We start from the raw sequence: 22,329 nt of genomic DNA, 5'->3' as shown, positions 1-22,329 counted from the left end.
GTACCACGCTCAACGCTTTCGATGGTGCCCAGTGTGCAAAGGGGCGCAACAGCACCACAATAACGCTTTTAGATGTTGAATAAATGGCGATTTGTACCGATATTGACTATCTTGATAGATCAAACCTTGCAATTAGACCTGAATTTGTTACTGAAGCGGCAAACTAGATCCTACAACCGAAGTCGTCATCGTCGCTCCTACCCGGCCGATGTACCTGTTGCTGGAAAGCACTGGACCACACGCTTCCTTAGGCGAAATAAATACTACAAAAAACATCAACAAATACTTGAATAACAGAGCCCTGACGCCGAGCCCCCGGAAATTATTTTGGAATATTAACAACTATTACAAAAGACGATTGAAGACTATGGTATCCTACCACAAGACACTAGGAATATGAACGAATCAGGCGTTCGGATTGGTACTGGAAAGAGCCAGATTATTATCACAAGAAGGCCTCGAAAACACTATTCTGCCAGTCCTGAGAACCGCGAGTCAGCTACAGTTATTGAGGCTGTCTCAGCTGACGGTAAGTTTTGTTGTGATTTAAGTGGAGATCACAGTACGCACAATCAGCTAGAGACCTACTTATAGTAGAAAGCTAGAAAGGGATAATAATATATAGATAAAGGAGTTAGGTTTAGAGAAACTAATCCTAATTACTAATAGAATTAGGTAATAAAAAGATATACTAAAAGAGTATAATTAGGCTAATTAGCTAGGTTAGAAAATAGGTATAAAAAGAAAAGAATTTCCTTTTTTAATTAAAAAAGAATAAAATAAAAATAACTATAAGTTTTAATATATATTATTTTTTAACTTTATTATATAAAATTATTTTTAATTATAACTAATTATTTAATATTTATATTAACTTATTTATATAATTTATAAGAGTTATAAGTTTAAAAAGTAAATAATAAAAGATATTTTTTATTATTTAAAACTTTTATTTTATTTATAAACTTATTTAAAATATATAAAAATATTTTTAATCTCTTTTTCTTTTTTTTTTAATATATTAACTTAAAAAATAATAACTACTTTAGCCTATTCTAGCCTTAAGCTTAAAGAATTAAAGTAATAATATAAGTAAAAACTCTACCTTAAAGCCTATATATTTTTAAAATAAGTTTAAAATTATATAAACCTAAATTAGCCTTATTTTAATAGTAATTTATACTTAAAGCCTTATAGGTTTATTTAGTTTTAATATAAAAATAAATATTTAAATATTAACTATATAAACTTAAAAATTACTTATAAAAAAATAATAAATTTTTAAAAAGAAATAGTAACTATAATTAAAAAGAAGTAAAAGAATATTAATCTAGTCTAAGTCTAGATTAGTACTATTATAAACTTTAAACTCTTTCTAAGAGCTTAAAAAACTATTAAAATAAAGGTAGTAGAATTAAGAGCTATTTATAATTAATATACTTTTAAGAATATTCTTAAAGAATTAAAGGTTATTATTACCTTAAATCTTAAAAAAATAAAGTAAAAAGTAAGAAAAGAGTATAAGTAAATTATAACTATTAAAAAGATAGTATTAAATAGACTAAGTTAGATTTAAATATAAAAAAAAGTATACTAAATAGTATTACTTTACTAAATTCTTAATATAAAAGGATTAATAGCTATTATTAATTTCTTAGATATAATTAAGAAGAAAATAATACTTAAATAGGCTATATTCTTAAAAAGGGATTTTATTAATATAGATACCTTATTAGGGAATAATTTAATATTAAATTAGACTTTATAAACTACTATAAATATATTTAAAGAAAATATAAAAGAATTAAAGTATAAGAAGTTAACTAAGAATACTTTCTTTATATTAGATAATAAATAAGGGAAGAAATCTAAAAAGTAAAGATATAACTACCTTTATTAAAAGAAAGATTAGACTTACTTATAGAAGCTAGAAGAATACTATATTATTTAAAAGGTATACTTAGGTTCTTTTAAACTAGATATAACTATAAATAAATTCTAAGCTAAGAAAATTAAAGAAATTATAAATAAACCTAAATAGGCTACCCTTAAAGTATTTATAAGTAAAAGAAAGTAGCTATAGAAGGAATATAATATATATATTCTATTTAAAAGTACTTTTAAACCTATAAAAAATATATTCTTTACTATTTATAGAAACTACTACTTATACTATAAAAGTATACTTTTAGATAATTATAGCTTATACTATATTATAAATAATAAAAGCCTCTTTAAGCTAGATTCCTATAAGAAGTTATAAAATATCTTAGTTAAGGCTAGAGATTACTAATCTACTATTATTAGTATAGAAATAAAAATTATAAAATATATCTTAACTACCCCTAATAGGCTAGGAATTAACTTTTATCTAATAAATATCTATTATATTCCTAGCTTCTATATAAATTTAATCTTAACTAATATTCTAAAAGCTAAAACTAGGCTCTAGATTAATAACTATAATAATACTTTAAAAGAAAGTATACTTAAGAATAATTACTATATAGCTTAACTATATAAAAAAGATAATATTCTATTCTTTAAATATAAACTAATTTAATAACTAAAGGAGCTAGTATTTTAGAAAATAGTCTTAAGTACCTTTAAATATAGTCTTAATTATATATTAAAAAGAATATCCTTCCCTAGAAAAAAGGATAGTTATTTATAGTATTTATAATTAAAATACCTTAAAAAAGAATTACTTAAGGCTTTAATTTAAGAATTAACTAATAACTAAATTACTAGAATATAATATCTAGATTATAAAGTATATAGTACTACTTTAATAAAAAATATTATTAATAAAGAAACTAATAATATATTTACTATTTAACCTTTTAAAAGAATTAAATAGGATTTATAGAAATACCCTTTAAGTTATAATAGAATAAGTTTTCTTTTTATAATATAAGATAAATATATTAGTTTAATCTATTCTATTCTAACTACTTTTAAAAATATTAAAACCCTTTTCTTTATAATTAAAAACTTTATAATATAGATTAAAAGGTAATTTAACCTTAAGGTCTTTATTATAAAATATAATAATAAAAAGGCTATAATTTATAAAAATACTTTAATAAAGTATTAAAAATAGGTAAAAGAATTAAGAATTAAGATTAAAGCTATACTAGTATATATCTATAAGCTAAATAGGTTAAATAAGAGGTCTAGAAGAATAGTTATTAAGAAAATACTTATTTTAATAATATCTTTAAGACTACTTATAGCCTTATAGTCTAAAGTAGTAAAAATAGCTACCTTCTTACTTAGAAATAGCCTAAAGAAAGTATATAGATATAAATTACTATTATAAAAGATAAATTTATAGTTTAAAGAGAGTAAATAAGGTATTAAGTATATAATTAGTAAAAAGATTAGTATAAAAGGATAGTATATATATAAATACTAAGTATACCCTCTTAATTAAAAATAAGAAAAAAGAGTTAATAAAAAAACTTTAAAATATACCTTAAAGAATATATTAGTTATTTAGTTAATTATATAATATTAAACCTATACTAAATATAAATACCTTAACTTAACTATATTATTATAATAAAGAATATTAAATTTAATAAAAATATATTCTATTCTTTAAAAATAGAGAATAAAGATAGGATTATTAAGTTAGAACTAGAGAAGGAGATAGAGTTTTTAATAGAAGTAGAAAGTTAAAATCTAACTATAGAATTTAGACTTAAATATTTTCTCTTAATAACTTTATAAGATACTATTCTTAACCTAAATCCTTAAAATAAGTTATAAGATTTAAATAAATCTAGATAAAGTAGTTATAAGATATAAGATATTATAATACCTAATAGATATACTATATAAACTTAAAAAGTAAACCTAAATAATATTAGAACTTTAGAAAGTAATATACTATTTTTAATATTAAAGGTAAAAACTAAAAATAATAGTAATATAAGGATAGTAATAGGTAATAGGATAGATAATATACTTTTATTTAAAGATATATTAGAACTATTTAAGGATATAAGCTAAGAAAAAGATATTAATAATTTAGCCTTAAAGGTAAGAAAAGATAACTAAATATATATATATTTATTTAGCCTTTAAATAAGACTAGAATTATAAGATTTATATATAGAAAATACCTAGAAAATAAGAATTTAGTCTTTTATTACTTAAGATAAGGAGATAAGTCTATACTTACTTAATAAAGATAAGCTAGTAACTTAAGAAGAGCTTATTAGGAAGGATTATAATCTATATTTATAGGATATAGTTATAAAAGATTTTAAATTATAACTAGAAATTTAGGAAGTAATTATAAAAAGCCTAATCTTTATTCTTAAAGAGACTATTTATAGAAATAAAAGGATTAAAAGGAAGATTAAAAATAGCTAAGAGCTAATATAGAAAAGGATAAAATTAGCCTTTATTATACTTTAATTACTAGAGACTATTACTAAAAAGAAAGAGTATATAACTAATCCCTATTATACTAACCTAAAAAAATATAGTAATAAAGAATTATAAATATTATTTATAATACTAAAATATATATTTTAAAATAAATAATTAGATAATAATTAGACTTAGAATATTAGAAAAGATAAGTAGCTATATTATACTAATAATTTATTACCTTTACCTTAGGGGTAGAATAAGATTAAAAGGTATACTTTTAAGACCTAATTTAAAGAAGTAGGTCTTAATAAAATATAGGCCTTTAATAAAATAAAGACCTAAACCTATATATATAGAAATATTAAAAAGGGATATACTCTACCTTTTAAATAGGTATTTATATATAAATTTAATACTAATAAAGTCTTAATTAAGTATAAAGTATAAATCTATATATAAGAGGATTTATAGCTAATTAATAGTTAAGAAGAAATATATATAGCTATATTAATAGTATAAACCTTTTAAATAATAATAGTACTTATAGTAAAATATAACCTTAATTCCTAATAGTTTAATATTAAAAATACCTTTTTATATACTAGTAGATAGGACTTATTAAATAAAGTCCTATATAGGCTACTATTAGGATTCTAAGAAATAATAAATTTACTAGTAGATTTTAAAGAAGTAGATTATAATATCCTACTAAATTAAGTACTTTATAAGTTATAAGACTTACTACTTCTCTAGTATTTAGAATTTATTAGTATATTAATAAAGCTAGGGCTTATATAATATAAAAAAGAATTATACCTCTTTTTTAATAAAAAGAGGTTAATATATATTATTTTCTTTATTAATAATATTATTATTCTAAATAAGAAAGAAGCTATAAAGGAAAGGAATAAATTTACTTATAAGCTACTTTAAAAATATAGAATATATAATTAAAGAAAGGTATTATAGTTCTTAGAAGTTAAGATTATTTATAATTAAAAGAAGAAAATAGTATAGCTCTTTTATAAAGTATATATAAAGAAGATTATAACTAAGTTTAAAGTAACTAGTCTTAATTAAGTCTAAACTCCTTTATTATAGTAGTAATTTACTAAAAGAATAAGATAAGTAATATTAAAAGAAGTAAAAAGATATTAAGAGATTATTAAGTTAATCCTATATATATTAATTATAATAAAAGTAGATATTATATTTATAGTATTAATACTATTTTATTATTTAATAAACCTATTTTAAATATATTTTAATATAGCTATTTATATTATTTAATATCTTCTTAATACTAAAGATTACTATATTATATATAGTAAGAATAAAGAAGTAATTATTTTATAAATAGTAAGTAATACCTTATATACTAATAATTTAGATATAAGGAGATCTAGTTAGGGATTTATTATAATCCTTTTTAAAGGAATTATAGCCTAGAAAGTATTATATTAAAGTATAATAATAACTTCTACTATAAAAGCTAAGTTATTAGCTTTTTAAAATACTATAAAAGAAATAGTTATACTTAAGTATCTTTTCTAGGAAATAGATATTATTCTTAGACTACTCTATAAAATTTTTTATAATAATTAATAAATAATTTATCTAGTTATAACTAGAAATTAAAAAATTAATATTAAATTATAATATATTAATATTTATTATTTATAGCTTTAATAAGAATATTAATATAGATTATTTAAGGTATTATATCTTCTAATAAAAGATATACTAGTAAATAGATTTATAAAGAATTTATTATTATAGTTATTTATTTATTTTTAAGATTTAATTAGGATTATAAAGTTTAAAAGTAATAAGAGTTTAATTTAGACTAAAACCTAATAATAATATCTTTAAATACTAATAGAAAAAAGGGGGATAAAAAATATAAGAAAGATATAAAATAATCTTATTATTTATTAATAAGATTTTTTATTAAATAATCTATAATAGCTTTATACTATTCTAATTTAATTAAATAAATATTAAATATAATTTTATATTTATAGAATAAGCTAAAAGACTTATATTTACTTATAGTTACTATTATCTTAAAAAAGGTTTAGGTAGAATTCTATTCCTTTTTATAAGCCTTAAAACCTATTAAAGTCTAGTATTATTTAGTAAGAAAAGCCTTAATTATAAGCTCTTTTATAATTTTTAATAATATAAAAGTAAAGGAATTTATTTTATTAATAATTAAAAAACTAATAGCCTTAAGATTATCTAGAAAGTTGATTTTTATAGTTAAAAGTTAAGATAGAATATATAAAAAGAAAAGATTCTTAAAAGACTTAATTAGAATATAATTAAGAATAAAAGAATAGAAAGAAAATATAAACTTAATAGCTTAATATTAAGTTCCTTTTATATAATATTTAAAGTAATAACTTATTAGCTTACTATAATAAAAAGAAGTAGTATTAATTAAGGTTATAATATAATAATACTTATAACTTTAAGGGTTTCCTATAAGGGAATATATATATATTATATATAAGACTTTATAAAGACTATTAAGAGTATATATAGTAGTTTAAGTTATAGCTATAAACTTTCTTTAGGTTTTTAAGAATACTTAAATATCCTTTTTAACTAAACTAAAGGTAAGGGAATAGTTATTAATATTATTTAAGCCTAAAAAGGTAGGGGATAATATAATAATATTATTTAAGTCTATATTATTAAGATTAAAAATTAGTAAAAGATAAAATAATTAAAAAGAATAATATATACTCTTAAAATTAAATATAATAAATATATTATTTACCTTTTAAACCTTTATAGGAGTTAAAAGCTAAGACTACTTTACTAGATTTAAGTTATTAATACCTTATAAATACTTTAAAGTAAAGATAGTATATTTAAAGTTAATAATATTATTAAGATTAAAGGTTTCCTTATAAATAGAAAAAGAATAAAGATAAGGTATATTAAAAATAATAAATAAAGAAAAAAAAACTAGCCTTCTAAAGAATTAAAAGTAATTTAAATACTCTTATATAATTATTAAAAGTACTTTACTTTATATATTATAATAAAATTATATTATTAGAAAGTAATATACTATTAAAGCTATTATTATTTTATTTTTAAATAATTAAAGAAAATAATATAGGTAAGTTAGTAAATATAAAAAGAAAAAGAAAATAAAGTAATTATAATAAGATAAAAGAACTATATATATAAAGGACTTAAATATTCTTTAATTTAATAAAAGTAGTTATAAAGGATTAATTTATTAAAAAATACTATTCTTAATTAAATTTTAAAATACTTCTTTAAAGTAATATAGATAAAAGAAAAAAGAATTTACTTAAAAGGTATATTATAATTTAAATAAAGATTATAGTATATATAATTAGCTAAAGACCTACTTATAATAGAAAGCTAGAAAGGAATAATAATATATAAATAAAGGAGTTAGGTTTAAAGAAACTAATCTTAATTACTAATAGAATTAGATAATAAAAAGATATACTAAAGGAGTATAATTAGGCTAATTAGTTAGGCTAGAAAATAGGTATAAGAAGAAAGGAATTTCTCCTCTTAGTTAAGAAAGAATAAGGTAAAAATAGCTATAAGTTCTAATATATATTATTCTTTAACTCTACTATATAAAATTGCTCTTAGTTGTAACTAGTTATCTAATGTCTATATTAGCCTACTTACATAATTCATGAGAAGTTTCTTCCTGCCTTTGTTATTGTCTCTGGCGAGCAGCACAAAGCCCGGTGGTATTTAGAGGATCTGGACCCTGTTATGAAGATACCTGTATCTTCAACGGGCTTTACAAATGATGTATTAACCTTTAATATGTTAAAGCACTTTGAAGAGCACCTGCAGGTTGTGACACGACATTGCGCCTCTGTTGGCGGGTCCGCGCTCATGCAGCTACAAATGAGAGCTGTTATATCTCGTCCCAGCCTGTCAGCCCGTGAGTAAGGGGCGAGACATTTGGAACATTACCTATATTACTTTGTTAGTGCTGAATGTTACCCATTTTCACCGTATTTTGGAGTTGTGGCTTAGCGATTCACTGTTGCGAGGCACCGCGTGATGTAGATGTCTCTGTGCTTCTTATGCCAAGTGTCGTGGAGCCATGTTGGTTTTCGCTCAAACGAAGGAAAGTGATGCTGTAGTACTGATCGGATATCAGATGATGCCATGCCGATGATACCACGCCGCACCATCTCCGTAGGTGCATCTGAGTGATACAAGTCGAAAGCGCGTGCCGTCACGGGGGCTTTCACTCCTGCAACATAGCCACAGTTCAATTTTCCGGCCTGTACTCCTCAAACCATGGCGGAACAAGCCACGCAGCGTTTCCGCAGCTGTCCTAGATGGAATGATTTACAACTCAATATGTAAATTACCCTGCCTGGATAAATCGTTCCAGTTCCAGCAACCTGGAGTTGCACTGACAGCTATACAGACGGTCATTCCATACTGAGAAATTCGTTGCTTGGCATGTAGGAGCAAATATTCGAGGCCGCGAGGTGCTACCGCTCGCTTGGGCTCTCTGGAAACGTTTTGGCTGGCGATGCGAGGCAGTGCGGGTCTTGCCTACGATTTCCACACACTTGAGGCATTCCAAAGTTGGATTGAAAATATGATATTTGACGCATGAGAACGACTCAACTACGGTACTCCTCCCTGGGCATGCTCTAAGAGGCCGGCGTTCTAGCTCTGCAGCTTGTTGAACGAGAATTGAAGCGATCAAGACTGGGGAAATTCTGATCTCGTCGAGGAATCCTTTCTTGAAACTGCAGCCAGGTGAATATGAGCTGCTCTGACATTCCACTTCACTAGGCGGACCATTCTCGTTTTATATATCGTTCATGGTGTGTTGGTATCGTTTCAAGAGGGGCCGTTTTAGTGTAAAACTGCGAGGTGTGGATGCTGCCAAGTCGGGAAGTTGACGTTAACTGTTGACGTGATGTAGCCGTAGTGGAAACGGCCATGATAAGCGACCATTTGAGCGGAGAGGCATAGGCTATCAAACAGGCAGCATCACATCGTATCATATCATCGGCTATAACTACGGGGGTGGCAGCTCAGGGGGTTGGTTTGACAGGGTCTTCATGCAGCTCACTTTCGCGCATAAGGTTCTTGTCCCGGACGGGAAAATGGGGTTGGGGAGTTGTCGGGGCAAATTGTGGAAGTTAGTACTGGTATTAGTGATTAGATAGATTGATGATTGATGCACTGGGGGTGAAACGCGACTCCCAAACGCGGACCCACTGTTTCAGCTCAAAATATCGCGGAAGCTGCAAACACCGCGCAACTCGTACTAATCACAACGGCTCAATATTACCACTATACATATAGAGGCGTGACAGCGCTTCAATGCGTCTCGTGATCGCGATGAGAAGGATTAAAATTTCGTGCACGGGATTGCACGCCGAAAGTGCTCGCCCGATTTTCAAGAGCATCCAACGTTGAGGTATCAGCGAGATTCGATTGCGTGGTTGTTTGTTTCCCATGACCAGCAAGGGGACGATTTGATGCTACAACACCACATCTCCCGTCGCCGGTCGACGCACCATCAGCCTTTTCGCTCTTTTCAAATTTGCTTCTACCATGGTTCATTTCAAGCTACACCGAGCAGCTCACCTGCTCGTGTGCGCTCTCTGCTTGCTGTTGGGCGCGGTGCAAGCGACAGTTGCAAAGGAAACCTCGAAACATAATGTGTTGGACGACCTGAGCAGCATCGAATCGCTCGCCCAATTTCCTGAAGTCGCCAATGTTCAACTACGGAGGACGTATATGGCGCTGGTCAGCATGTTCAGCGATGCGTCGCGGGAGGCGGCCAAGAGATATGGTGTTTCAGAGCTGAGAATGCTCTCCAACGATTTGGACAGCCATGTTCAAACCGTCAACGACAACACCAATAAGTCACACCGACTTGAGCTCAAAAGAAGTACCGCTCCACGGAGCACCGGAAAGGACGGCGAAGAACAGCAGAGCATAGTCGCCAGGTTTTTGTCAGCAATCGCTCTGGCTAACCAGGACCCAGACGCAACCGAGCAACAAGCTACCAATGCGCCAGCATTTCTGGGAAAGAGGGGGCTCCTCGACGGTCTCGGAAAACTCTTGGGCGGCGGCAAAGACGGCGCGGCCGACGGAGCCGGCGGCGCCATCAGCGACGCCATGTCCAAAGCAGTCGGCAGCGTCTTTGACAAGCTCCTCTCCGCCACCGGCAGCGGCCTCGCCGGCGCCGGCTTCTTCGGCGGCGTCGGCGTTGGCGAGGGCGCCTCGCAAGCCCTCAACCTGACGACGCCGCAAAAGTCAAAGTCGACTGGCGAGCAGGTCGCGCAGCAAAATGGCATGACGAGCTCCGGCCTCAACCCCATTATCCAGAGCGCCGCCATGGGGTTGACAGCGACGGCGCTCAAGGCCGTCGTCGACAGCAACCTGCTGAAGCTGCCACCGCTGGCTGGCATCGCGGCATCGCTCGGCACCGGCGTCGGCAACGGCGCCACCATGGGCCTCGGCCTGACCAAGCGTGACGTGTCGCCGCCGCTCAACGGCTCCGGCTTGACGGACAGCATCGGCGCCCTCGGCTTTGGCGCCACGCAGGCCATCACGTCCAACCTCAACCTCACCGGCGGCTTCGCGTCGCTGCTGCCAGCGGGCGGCCTGGATATCGGCGGCCTCGCGCTCGGTGCTGGTGCGGGCATCGGCCAGGGTGCGGCACGGGGGCTCAAGCTCGCCAAGGCAGACGCGGGGCCACCGCCGCCGAAATCAAATTCGGACATTCCGGGCATCGCGAACACGTTTGCGTTTGGTCTGAGCAACGCGCTGACGGAGAGCCTCAACGTGAGCGCGCAGGATCTGGGGGCCATGCTACCGCCGATTGACTTCATGTCGGCCGCGCTGAGCGTGGGTGACGGCATCGGAAGCGGCGCGGCGCTGGGACTCAAGCTGGCGCAGAATGATACCAGCGGCTTCGGGACGCCGTCGCCGTCGGCGGCGGCGCCGTCGATGGCGGACCTGCCGAAGATTGCGGGTACTCTGGCTTTTGGCGTCAGCAAGAGCCTGACGCAGTCCCTCAACACGAGCGGCCTGAGCGTGTCGAACCTCTTGCCGGCGGATCTGGACGTGGGGGCCGTCGTCCTGAGTGCAGGCCGGGGCCTCGGTGGTGGTGCGTCTGCTGGGCTGGGACTGGCCGGGCTGGCGAGCAACCTCACGATCCGCGCCGCGGCCGACCCAATAACTGACGTTGCGGGGCTGGTGGAAAAGTTCACCTTTGGGCTCGGCAACGCCTTTACGGACAAGATCGACCTAGCCTCGCAGGCCAATAATCTCGCCTCGGCCCTGCCGTCCGTCGATCTCGGCGCCACCGTGTCGGGCGTCGGATCCGGCCTGGGCCTGGGCCTCGCCAAGGGCCTGAATCTGGGTACCAAGGCCGTTGAGGCCCCTCCCAAACCGTCCTCTCTCAAGGACGTGCCGCAGCTCGCCGCCACGTTTGCGTTTGGCCTAAGCGACGCGCTGATCGGCCAGCTGAACATCAGCGGACTCACCAGCGAGCTGGCCAAGAACGCGGGTGGCTTGGTCGCCAAGTTTGCAGCCCCGGTGGCCTCTGGCCTCGGAAAGGGCCTGGGCACCGGCGCCGCGGTCGGTCTTGGGCTGCAGCCCCCGTCGGATCCGGCGGTACTGAAGCAGGCCGCGCCTGCCAACGGCGAGATTGATGCCGAGGCTCTCACACAGAGCTTTGCTGAGGCGCTGACGTCCAAGTTTCTGGCGAATAATACGGCGGGCGAGCTTATCAAGTCCCTGTCGGGAGGCGCCGGCACCGACGGCGGCGCCGGATCCCTTTTGGCCAACGTCAACGTTCCCCGCCTGGCGAACGGCCTGGCCAGGGGGCTTCTTACTGGTGCTGGTGACGGCGTTCAGGCTCTCGGTGGCATCAACGCCCTCATCAGCGGCAAGACGATCGCGCTCGCGGGGCCCGTCCCGGAGACAAAGATTGACTTCGACGATTCCACAAATGGCGCGGCGATAGGGCTCGGCCAGGGATTGGGCACGTCGGGCGTTTTGACGGTGCAAAAATTGCTTGCGCGCGGCGTCAATGTAAACAATGTCAACGCCACAGCCGCCAACACGCCGCAACGGCGGGATCTCGCCGTCCTGGGCCGTCGACAAGAAAACACCGAGGTCACAGCACCACTGAACCTCACCCAGTTCGCCTCTGCATCGGCCATTTCCACGCTCGGACAGAAGGGCATCGATGTCTTGACCTGCGACGGCATTGCCGGTCTCTTCCTCGTTGTTTTGGGGCTTCAAAAGAGTGGCACCGTGTCGATTGGAAGCCCGAGCGGCAACACCCTCGAGACTCTCAAGTCACTTATCCCAATGGGAATCATTCGGGTGGAATCGCAAGGAAACACGTTTGCTATTGATGGCACCAAACTGGCCGAGAACCTGGGAAAGTCCGTATTGAGCCTCGCGGCGACGCTGAGCATCAATGGCTTCCCGGTCCTGACATATGCAGCGTTCCTGATACTGCACGGTAAGTTGGCTTGTCATTCACCAGGCGGTGGGTTTTATGCATTTCAGAGCTAACCTTTTATCAAACAGTTGGAAGCGCCATTTTGGGCCTCTATGTGATTTGGCCTCTCATTCTCACCTTTGCTAGTTTCCAGAATGTGGCAGCACGCTTTCGCATCCCAATCCCTGTCAACAAATGGACGACCAAGACGAGCAGAATTCTTCGGCTGTTTGTGTTGACACCGTCTTTGATTCTGATTCTTATATTTGGCGTCCTGTCGGGTGCACCCAAGGGTCACTTCCGCACAGCCCATGGTGTAAGTTCCCGTACCCGCGCCTACCCCACCTTGTACTCACACTGACTTGAATCTAGATTCTCGGTCTCTTCACACTCATCTTTGCTATTGCCGCTCTTGTTCTCTCCTTCTTCGCCAAACCCGTCGAGTTCACGCGCAGCGATCCCGTGACCCTGGCCTCTAAACCGGACATCGCGACGTGGGCGTCGCACGCCTGCAACCAGATCCTACTGGCCTTGCTTCTTCCCACGCTCGTCACCGGCTTTGCTGACCTGAGCAGCGTCACGCTCTGCGTGACCCGCTCCGTTGTGTCGTTTGAAGCAGCCGTGTCTCTCGGTATGGGCCTCGTGTTTGTGTTTGCGCTCGGCCAGTACATGAGCTCGGCCGAGTTGTTCCTCGTCTTCATGGCCAAGAGGGCTGCGCAGAAGCAAAGGAAGGCCCTGGTGGAAAAGGCGGGAGAAGTGCCGGTCAGCACGCAAGTCGAACGCCCAGTTGCTCGACGCGCTGGGCCTGTCGTTTTTGACAAGGAGGAAGACCGGGAAAAGGGCGACTTTCAAGAGCCGCGACCCGTGTATATTTAATTAGTGTAAAGAATTAGCCTTGCCCAATGCATCCAAGAGAATGCTCATCTATGGACCTAAAGTTCCCTTTGTCTGCTGCGTATTATCTTCGCCGACTATATCAAACCCTGTAAATAACGACTTGCAATCTCTGTTGTTGTTTCGATGAGGCACATGAATGCCTGGGGTAAACAACTGATGCTTATTATCGTGGTTTGGCGACCATATGGACGGGATACCGACGAGAACCAACAGCATCATGGAGCACCGGTTTGTAAGGTACCATGGAGGTACCCTTCTCGCTGGCCTAGAGAGGATCAACAATACATCATCACTACACCCTCACATGGTTGGCCGTCTATGGTAGTAGGACTTGCCTCTTTCGACATATTGAGACAGTTGAACTTATAAGAAGATCTCATAATCTGGACTGTGAGCTCTCCCTGCGCCAAACAAGGCCCTCACCTCTCAGGGTTCCCTTGACAAGGCCACGACCAGCCAGAACCAAACGCATCTCACCACTCCCAAACAGTCGCACAACCCGACGCAGACCTTGCCAGGAACTAATCCTCAACGAAGAACTTTGGCTGTCGAATCTGCTTCTCAGCTTCACTCAAGAGCATCCAAGTATTCTCTGGAGACTCTGAGTCCGCTTCCCGCCACCTAGCTTCGTACGCTATCCCATACAGCTCGATATATTCCAGTTTGGTGCAGGATTCCATCAACGCGACCGCGGCATTGCGCGTCTCCTTCTTGCCGTGGCAGTTTGACCATCGCGCGCCGCCAGGCGGAGCAAAATGGAAAGCCGTAAGATTTGGGAGGTTTGGCAGCGCTTCGCAAACGCCAGGCAGGCAGCAACACCAGGCGCCGTTGCTCTCTGGGCCGCAGACGGTAGCCTCCACGGTCAGCTTCAAGTGCGTCAGAAAGTCACACGTATCCAGATCTTGAAAGAACCATGAAACATCGCGTCTATGGAATCTGCAAAAAGGAACTTGCAGCATCTGTACTTTGGCGGAGTGGGCTATGTCGGAAAGTGAGATTGCGAAGCCGTTCAGCCTTCGAACTTTCAAAGCCTTCATGCCTGCTACGGCCCGTACAACATGACTCCAACTTGCTCGATCCACTTCATGTATTTCCAGTTGCTGCATTTTTGGCGTCTTGGTCGGCGTGAACAAGCTCAATGACGCCGCCGCCGCGCGGTTGCCGCACTCACAGTCTGCCCCGATTTGTGCTCTTTCGAGAATTGAGGCATCAACGAGACAGCTGAACATGTCCTCTGCTATCATGTGCATGAACCTGCCCAGAAAAAAACTCTTGAGTCGCAGAGGGCCGCCACCAAGAGTCCGATACTCATTGCAAATATTCATCAGCAAGTCGGTGCAGCGCCGAGTGAGGACCGAGAGCCTCAGATGCTCTAAATTCGGAGTTTGAGCGAAAACTGACGCAAGATAACGACTTATTAAAGCGGCTCCATGATAATCAAGGCCCTCAAAGCTTAGTGTCCGTAGACTATTGAAAGGGCTCGTAGGATTCAAAGTCTCGAGTCTGTAGGGCATGAATTGAGGAAGATGGGGGGGTTTCTGCCGTAGATGTGAATCAAAAAAATCCACATGTAGATCTTTAAGATTGAGGTTAGAGGCCAAATGATTGATGCAGGAGTGTGCTATGGTTACTCCGTGGAGCCTGGAACGTGTTAGCCATGCACCGAGCCTGACGTGTGCTACTTGCCTGATGACCTCTACGTTGTTCATGTGCTGCAGAAGGCTAGCAACAAAGTCATGAAAGACTGGCATACGAGTAGAACGGCCCAATCGTTTCCGTGAGAATTGTATGTGGAGTTCTTTGGTGTTGGCAAACCTTTTGAACATGGCTAGGGCAGAGGCCGAGTCGCCGTCAGTCGCAAATCGTGAGGGCCTTTCCCGTAACAGCACAACGCGGTAAAGTAGCGACCAGAAGACTTGATAGAAGCCGCGGCTCACAAGACATAGCTTGGCCAGCGAGGATTGATCTCCGACCTTGATTGATGGTTAAAAAGGGGGCATGAGACGACGGGCGTGACACGACACGCGAGCAATTGGACTCACCAGCAACTCTCCGACCATCCATAGCAGCTCCGAGATGCCTGCAAAGCTCCGAGCGGCTGAACACACGACTGTACGCCTGGTGGTGACCATGTTTGTTGATGGCGCTTGATGTATGTGCCGAATGCAATAATATAGTGTCGCTGGGCAAGTTGTGTTGTGCGGTTAGTGCAGGGGGGAAGCGTGAATGTAGGGTAGGGGGCATGGCTGCCTAAAATCGACGCTGGAACCAACTCACGCGACGACAAACTACCTACTTATGTTTATCCACCATGTGGTAGAATTAAAACTCTGTCCTTTTCGTTCTATTCAATGGCATATGATCCATGGCTTTCTCGGCAAGCATCATCCAAGCTACCGACTGAAGAGCAAGCCCTTTGGATTGGGGCAAAGGCTATAATCAATTCTCTGGCTCACAACGGAGAGCGAGGCAAACGGGAACTACTAGGTATTAAGTAAGAGACGAGTTTTGCTATTTGGCGAGACGGGTGAGGCAGGGACACCTAGGTAACCAAGTGTGAATGATTGTATATAGGTGTGCGATAACTTTACTTGAGATACCGCACATGCAAAATGTATTCATCAATGAACAGTTTGGTCCGGATATCAGATATACGAGCAGGCGGGTCGGCCGTCAATAAGAGGTCATGATAGTTTGGCCCAGACAGACCTAGGTAGATGATACGATAGTTGGCGTCGATGTAATGTAATATTGCATCCCCGTTTTACACATATTTCCAAAATAGCATCGCCTCTAATTAGTTAATTATTTAATAAAAATAAGTTGCGGTTAAAGACAATTGCGAAAGTAAATCTACCTAGTAGTGTCCAGACAAGGCAAGATCCAGCGCTCTCCAGTGCACCAAGTCGCGCTGTAATTAGGGGCAGTCTTAGCGCGCTTGCTGCAGTGGGTCGAATCTAGACTCACCAGAACTTTTCCATCCCCAGTGTCCAACATTTCCTCAACACTGCACTCTTCCCTCGCCACACCAACAGCGCTCCCGACATTGACGCTCGAGAACGGTGCCCGCCATGGCCGACCAAGAGACACAATTGGCCGTGGTCGCCGCCGCCGACGCGCCCCAAGACACCACCACCGCCGCCGTCGTCGCCGCCACCACCGCACCCAAGAAGATGGTCAAGAAAGTCATCCGAAAGAAGCGCAAGCCCGCGCGTGTCCAAATCGACCCCTCGCTCATCACCTCGGAGCCGCCGCCCCAGACGGGCACCATCTTCAACATTTGGTACAACAAGTGGTCCGGCGGCGACCACGACGGCAACGCCCAGACAAAGGCCAAAGGCCGCTGCAACATTGCCACCGACGCTGGCTACACCAAGGCCGACAACCAGCCGGGCAGCTTCTTTTGCGTCAGCTTCGCGCGCGGCGTCTGCGCCAAGGGCGTCGACTGCGAGTACCTGCACCGCCTGCCGGGCGCGTATGATATTTTCGGACCAAACATCGACTGCTTCGGCCGCGACAAGTTTTCCGACTACCGCGATGATATGGGCGGCGTGGGAAGCTTCATGCGTATCAACAGAACAGTGTATATTGGTCGCATACACGTGACGGATGATATCGAAGAGATTGTCGCCCGCCATTTTGCGGAATGGGGCGAGGTCGAGCGCAGTACGTATACAGAACCTGACCTTGCGTAGCTGAACCGAGGAAGAGGCTAACCAAGACGTTCCAGCTCGCGTATTAAACCAGCGCGGTGTCGCTTTCGTCACATATGTCAACGAGGCCAATGCGCAATTCGCCAAGGAATCCATGGCGCACCAGTCCCTCGACCACGACGAGATCCTCAACGTGCGCTGGGCGACGGCCGACCCGAACCCCATGGCCCAGGCCCGCGAGGCCCGGCGCATCGAAGAACAAGCTGCCCAGGCCATCCGTGCCGCGCTGGGGGACGAGTTCGTCGCCGAGATTGAGGGCCGCGACCCCGAGGCGCGCAAGCGCCGCAAGCTCGAGAGCAGCTACGGCCTCGAGGGCTACGAGGCCCCCGACGAGGTGCACTTTGCGCGCGGCGCCCACGCGGTCAACCCGCGCGGCCGCGAGGGCTTCGAGCTCGAGGACCAGCAGCGACGGATGATTGAGAGCGGCGACGTGTTCGCGGAGGGCGAGGCGGCGCAGGGGCAGGAGCAGACACAACAACAGGAGGAGCAGAGTGGGGGCATCTTTTCTGGGAGTACACTGGCAGCGCTCAATCGAGCCAGGATCTCGGTACCGTCAAAACAAAAGACGACGGCGGCGGCGGGACCGCTTGTATCATATGGAAGTGACAGCGAGGACGATGAATAACGGCGTTTTGTAAGGGTGTATTGCTACATATATACTAGGGAAAAGGATAATTTTGTCTTTGAAGATAGAATCTTAACCAATAATGATACCACGACAAAGGTAGCGTTCCCAATCCAACACTCCGGGTATAATGCACGATCAAGTCCTCCCCTCCTCCCCTCAGCTGTTAAATATGCGTGAATACAAGCACTCGTGCCGCCCAATCCACAAGTCCATGACCGGCACGCTCTGCCCGGCCTCGTCCACGGGCGTCTCCCACTCCCTCTCAATGACCCTGTTGATCATGTCCTGGACGCCCTCGCCGGCGAGCACTTTTTGCGCCTGGTACGGGCCAAACATGCTCGCGCGCACCGCGGCCGACACGAGGGCCTTGACGTGGCTCAGCATAAAGACGTACGCGGTCTGGCGGAGGCTGAGGCCGACGACGGCGCACACGGCGCCAAACAGCGGCGCAAAGTGGCCCGAGACGAGCGGCACCTCCATACCGCTGCTCTGCCGGAGGAGCGCGGAGAACTCTTTGAACAGGTGCGCATCGGCGGCGGCGGCGGCGGCGGAAGCCGGCATGGTGGGCCGAAAGGAGCGCTCCCAGATGGAGAGCAGCGCCCGGCCCTGGGCGGTGCTGGCGCGGCGGCCGACGGTGCACACAATGGCGGCGTCGAGCTGGTCGTCGAGGCTGGCGATGGCGGCGGGCGTCCGATGCGCGGCGAGCACAAACGGCAGCGTCGTCGACGAGAACGAGGACAGCGAGAGCGGCAGGAACGAGGAAAACGGCGCGTGACGTTGCGGCGAGTGCGCGAGAAAGGACTCGAGACCAGAGGAAAAGGCAAACGAACCGACGGGCAGCGCCGAGTCGGCGAGGAGCAGCAGAAAGTGCGTGGAAAAGGTGCCGCCGGCTGGGAAGCGTCAGATATTGCCACAACAATAAAATAAAAAGGAGGGAACAAAAGCGCGTGCGAGGAAAACTCGTGAGGGGAGATCGCGGGGGGTTGAGCGGGCAACGTACAAGAGACGGGAGGAGGGATCCTGATGACGGGCAGCAGCTGGGTGGTACTGCCGTCTGGCGATTGTCGCTTGGCGTGCAGACGGCGCCGCGCAGCCTGCAGCTGCGCCTCGAGCTGCGCAATCTCCTCCTCGATCGCGTCCGGGTCGGTGATTGCCTCTTGCGACGCCATGAGCCCGGCTGGTTCCCATGCGCGGATGACGGGGGCCAGCAGAAGAGTGAAGTTGGGCGGAGGGGGGGTCCTTTTGAAGAAGTTGGGCGGGCGGGCGGGCGGGCTTTGTCGCTTCGCCGAAATCGCTTATCGGCTCGGTCGCCCCGGGCGTCCCATTGCGGACATGTCCCGGGGGCGGCAAGCAAGGTGCGATAACCGAATTAGGGCAAAATGACATCAAAGGCAGTTTTGTCCATCACAGAGATGCAGTAGTTCCTCATGACCTAGACACTCCGTAAATACGCTTTTGGATGGTTTGCACGTCATTATGGCGCCACGCGTCTAATTGTATACTGGCAAAAACATGCTTAATAGACTGACTATTCATTGCTTAGGTTGATCCAAATCTACAAACGCCCCGGAAACTCCTTGCTTTAAAAATACACGCCTACCCAAAAGTACGACCACGTAGCCCCCTTGTCCAAGTTCGTCTCTAGTGCATGGGCTGGACGTTCTCCTTGTCCATAGCCCGCGCCCGCGCCTTCTTCTTCTCCGCCATGCGCTTCTCGATCCGCGCCAGCGCCGCCGCCCGGCGCTCCGGCGGGAGCTTAATCCTGCCGGGAATCGTAACGCTCGCGTGCCCCTGCCCGCCCTCCTCCGGACCGCCCAGCTTGGCGAAGCGGCTTCTCAGCAAGTCAATCGCGTCCTCGTCGTCCGACTGGCTGAGCCGCCGTCGCCTCGTGTCTGCTGGCTTCTGCGCAGGCGCCGGCTCAGTCTTCTTTTTGCTCGCCGCTGGTGTCACACCGCCATTTTCTATCCGCCGGGCCACATCCACGCCGAGGTAGTCGAGGCTGCGTGGGGATCGTGGCACAAAAGCCTGCCACGGGCGTCCGTCGTCGGCCTCGTGTGCGCCGCGCACTGGTAGGCGCTCAGGACTCCGAGACGCGTCCTCGCGGAATTTTTCGCGGAGCGAGCGTGATTTTCGCTCTTTGGAGGGAAGCTGGGACTTGCGACGCTGGTTAGGATCCAAACTGCCTCGAGGCTCGTTGGGGACAGTTGCGTCGTTCAAGGCGCCCGAGCCAGCTGGGCCAGCATTCTCGGCTACATCCCAGCTCACAGGCCGAGGCTGCTTTGCTTGCGTATATTGGAGTGTCTTGATTTCCTTCTTTAGCTCGGCAATCTTCGAGTGCGCGCGCTCCAGAACGGCACGCGTGTCGGCGTCGTGGGTTGCTGATTCCTCCCGGAAAGCATCAAACTCGCATCTGAGGACGAGCAGCTCCTGGTCCTTCTTCAGAGAATCCTCCTTGAGTGCTCGGAGCTGGCTGCGCAGTTCCTTGGTCCGTGAAGTTTCGCTCGGTGCATCATGTATACTGATGGCCTTGTCTCGAGCTGCTTCCAGTTTGGCCTTGAGCGAAGTAACCTGGTCGCGAAGCGTGCCCATTTCTCGCAACTGGTTCTTCGCCTGTCGCAACTCGCGCTGCGTCTCGGTCAGGGCCTTGTGAGTGGCCGGCGACGCGCTCCCCTGTCGGCGCCGCCGTTGCCCATCGGCCCTCTGCTCCCTGTCATGCAACGCTTGCTCCAGTTCGCCTTCCAGTTTTTGCACCTTTTCTCGGTATTGCGTCGCCAAGGTGGTCTGTGATGCCAATTTGTTCACGAGTCCGACTGTCGCATCGCCATCGTCTGCCTGTCGCGCAGAGGCAATGTTTGATTCGTTCTCGGCAATCATTTTTTCCATTCTTAGCACCTTGAGTTGCTCGTCGCGCAAACGCTCAACTAGCTGCATCGTCTCGGCATCTCGTTGTTTCGCATACGATTTTGCAAGTTGCTTATACTTGAGCAATTTCTCCAGCTCAACCCGAGCATCCTCATGGTACTTTTCAAACTCTTCCTTCCAGTATTTTCCCGATTGCGAATGCGGCTCGTTGAGATCGACGGTCATGTCGGTCGGCATTTGATCGCCATCATCGTCCTCTTCCCATTCGTCCTCATCGTCAGGTCGAGAGTCAGCTACAGCGACAGCGTTTGCTTTCTTTGAAGTCACGGTTCCCCGTTGTTTGCCAGCTGGATTTTCTGGCTGGGTCGTGGCAGCTTTCTGGCCAGCCACATCATGTCCAAAAGAAACATGCTTTCGTCTCGCAGCCCCGGTGCCAGGTGTCAGAAGAATTCCAGCAGGTTTCGATGGTGTATTCGAGTCCTTATCAGCCGAGGAACTCGACGCGATCCGTCTTCCAGGCCGTGCAGCTCGAATGTCATGGCGTCGGGGCGTGCCAAACAAGGCACTTTTGAATGCTCGCGCGGCGAACACGGGGGCTGGTGTGTCGGGTTGCTCGAATTGCGTAGTATCGTCTGCACCGCGACTTAATTAGAATCCTGAGAAGTTGTACTAAAACAACACAACAAGTGCATATGACGTTGTCCTTACCGGCGTCATCAACGGCGTTCGACGCGTTGTCGCCACGCTTGAGCATCCATCCGAGCATGGTGTGGCGTGTTTTTGGGGGCGAAGGCTCAGCAGAGGAAAAATAAAAGAAGATCAGCGATTTTGATCATGTAAGGATATCAATGCATGCGCAAGGATAATCACTCCAAGGGCAACATGCGCGGTTGTTTGAAGGTGTGCAGAGGCTTGGTGACTGCACGAGTGTTTACTTTGATGGGCATTGTGTGTTTTGTTGCTACAAATAAAATCCAGGCGCGCAGGCCAAGGCGCGCGCCACCCACACAGTGACGCAGGGTCGCTGATGACGCTGTTTCCAGAGCTGGTACGGATACACACTATGGATAGGTACCTATGTAGGTAGGTAGGTACCGACAGTCGGCCCATCCACGCCTAACCACGCCTAATTTTATAACTACTGTAATAATTATATTTCTTAATAAAAATAAAATTATAAAATAAAGAGGAAGCAATGTGACGGATGAAGAATTGGGCGTAAATAGATTTCTAGACCTCTGCCTTTGGGACTCGATGAGGGGTTGTTTGCCTGGTATGGCTGCAACGCGGACTTGATCGGCCGCAATTGTCCGCGCTGTCACGAAGCCTAATCA

The 22,329-nt window shown here is 42.7% G+C and overlaps 5 protein-coding genes across 5 annotated transcripts; 2 read left to right on the top strand and 3 right to left on the bottom strand.

Annotated features, from left to right (window-relative positions):
- Window positions 1–9,984: 9,984 nt before the first annotated feature.
- On the top strand, window positions 9,985–13,771 carry CCM_07745 (uncharacterized protein; the record flags this gene model as incomplete). The annotated part of the gene is made up of 3 exons (XM_006672885.1): window positions 9,985–12,916; window positions 12,985–13,211; window positions 13,268–13,771. The coding sequence occupies 3 exons, from the start codon at window positions 9,985–9,987 to the stop codon at window positions 13,769–13,771; spliced, it is 3,663 nt and encodes a 1,220-aa protein (XP_006672948.1).
- Window positions 13,772–14,007: 236 nt separating this feature from the next.
- Window positions 14,008–15,924, bottom strand: CCM_07744 (uncharacterized protein; the record flags this gene model as incomplete). Its single annotated transcript, XM_006672884.1, is given in 5 exon segments — window positions 14,008–14,057; window positions 14,216–14,313; window positions 14,333–14,658; window positions 14,758–15,765; window positions 15,835–15,924. 5 exon segments carry the CDS (start codon window positions 15,922–15,924, stop codon window positions 14,008–14,010), a joined length of 1,572 nt encoding a protein of 523 aa, XP_006672947.1.
- Window positions 15,925–16,863: 939 nt separating this feature from the next.
- CCM_07743 (pre-mRNA splicing factor cwc2) lies at window positions 16,864–18,130 on the top strand (the record flags this gene model as incomplete). The annotated part of the gene is made up of 2 exons (XM_006672883.1): window positions 16,864–17,458; window positions 17,523–18,130. 2 exons carry the CDS (start codon window positions 16,864–16,866, stop codon window positions 18,128–18,130), a joined length of 1,203 nt encoding a protein of 400 aa, XP_006672946.1.
- Window positions 18,131–18,289: 159 nt separating this feature from the next.
- On the bottom strand, window positions 18,290–19,302 carry CCM_07742 (uncharacterized protein; the record flags this gene model as incomplete). The annotated part of the gene is made up of 2 exons (XM_006672882.1): window positions 18,290–19,023; window positions 19,134–19,302. 2 exons carry the CDS (start codon window positions 19,300–19,302, stop codon window positions 18,290–18,292), a joined length of 903 nt encoding a protein of 300 aa, XP_006672945.1.
- A 472-nt stretch (window positions 19,303–19,774) lies between these two features.
- CCM_07741 (uncharacterized protein) lies at window positions 19,775–21,761 on the bottom strand (the record flags this gene model as incomplete). Its single annotated transcript, XM_006672881.1, has 2 exons — window positions 19,775–21,627; window positions 21,704–21,761. The coding sequence occupies 2 exons, from the start codon at window positions 21,759–21,761 to the stop codon at window positions 19,775–19,777; spliced, it is 1,911 nt and encodes a 636-aa protein (XP_006672944.1).
- Window positions 21,762–22,329: the final 568 nt, after the last annotated feature.

The sequence above is a fragment of the Cordyceps militaris genome, assembly GCF_000225605.1.
Source record: "Cordyceps militaris CM01 unplaced genomic scaffold CCM_S00006, whole genome shotgun sequence".
In the NCBI taxonomy this organism is placed as follows: Eukaryota; Fungi; Ascomycota; class Sordariomycetes; order Hypocreales; family Cordycipitaceae; genus Cordyceps; species Cordyceps militaris.
The sequence above is the reverse complement of the archived record's forward strand: the minus strand, read 5'-3'. Positions and strand labels throughout refer to the sequence as shown.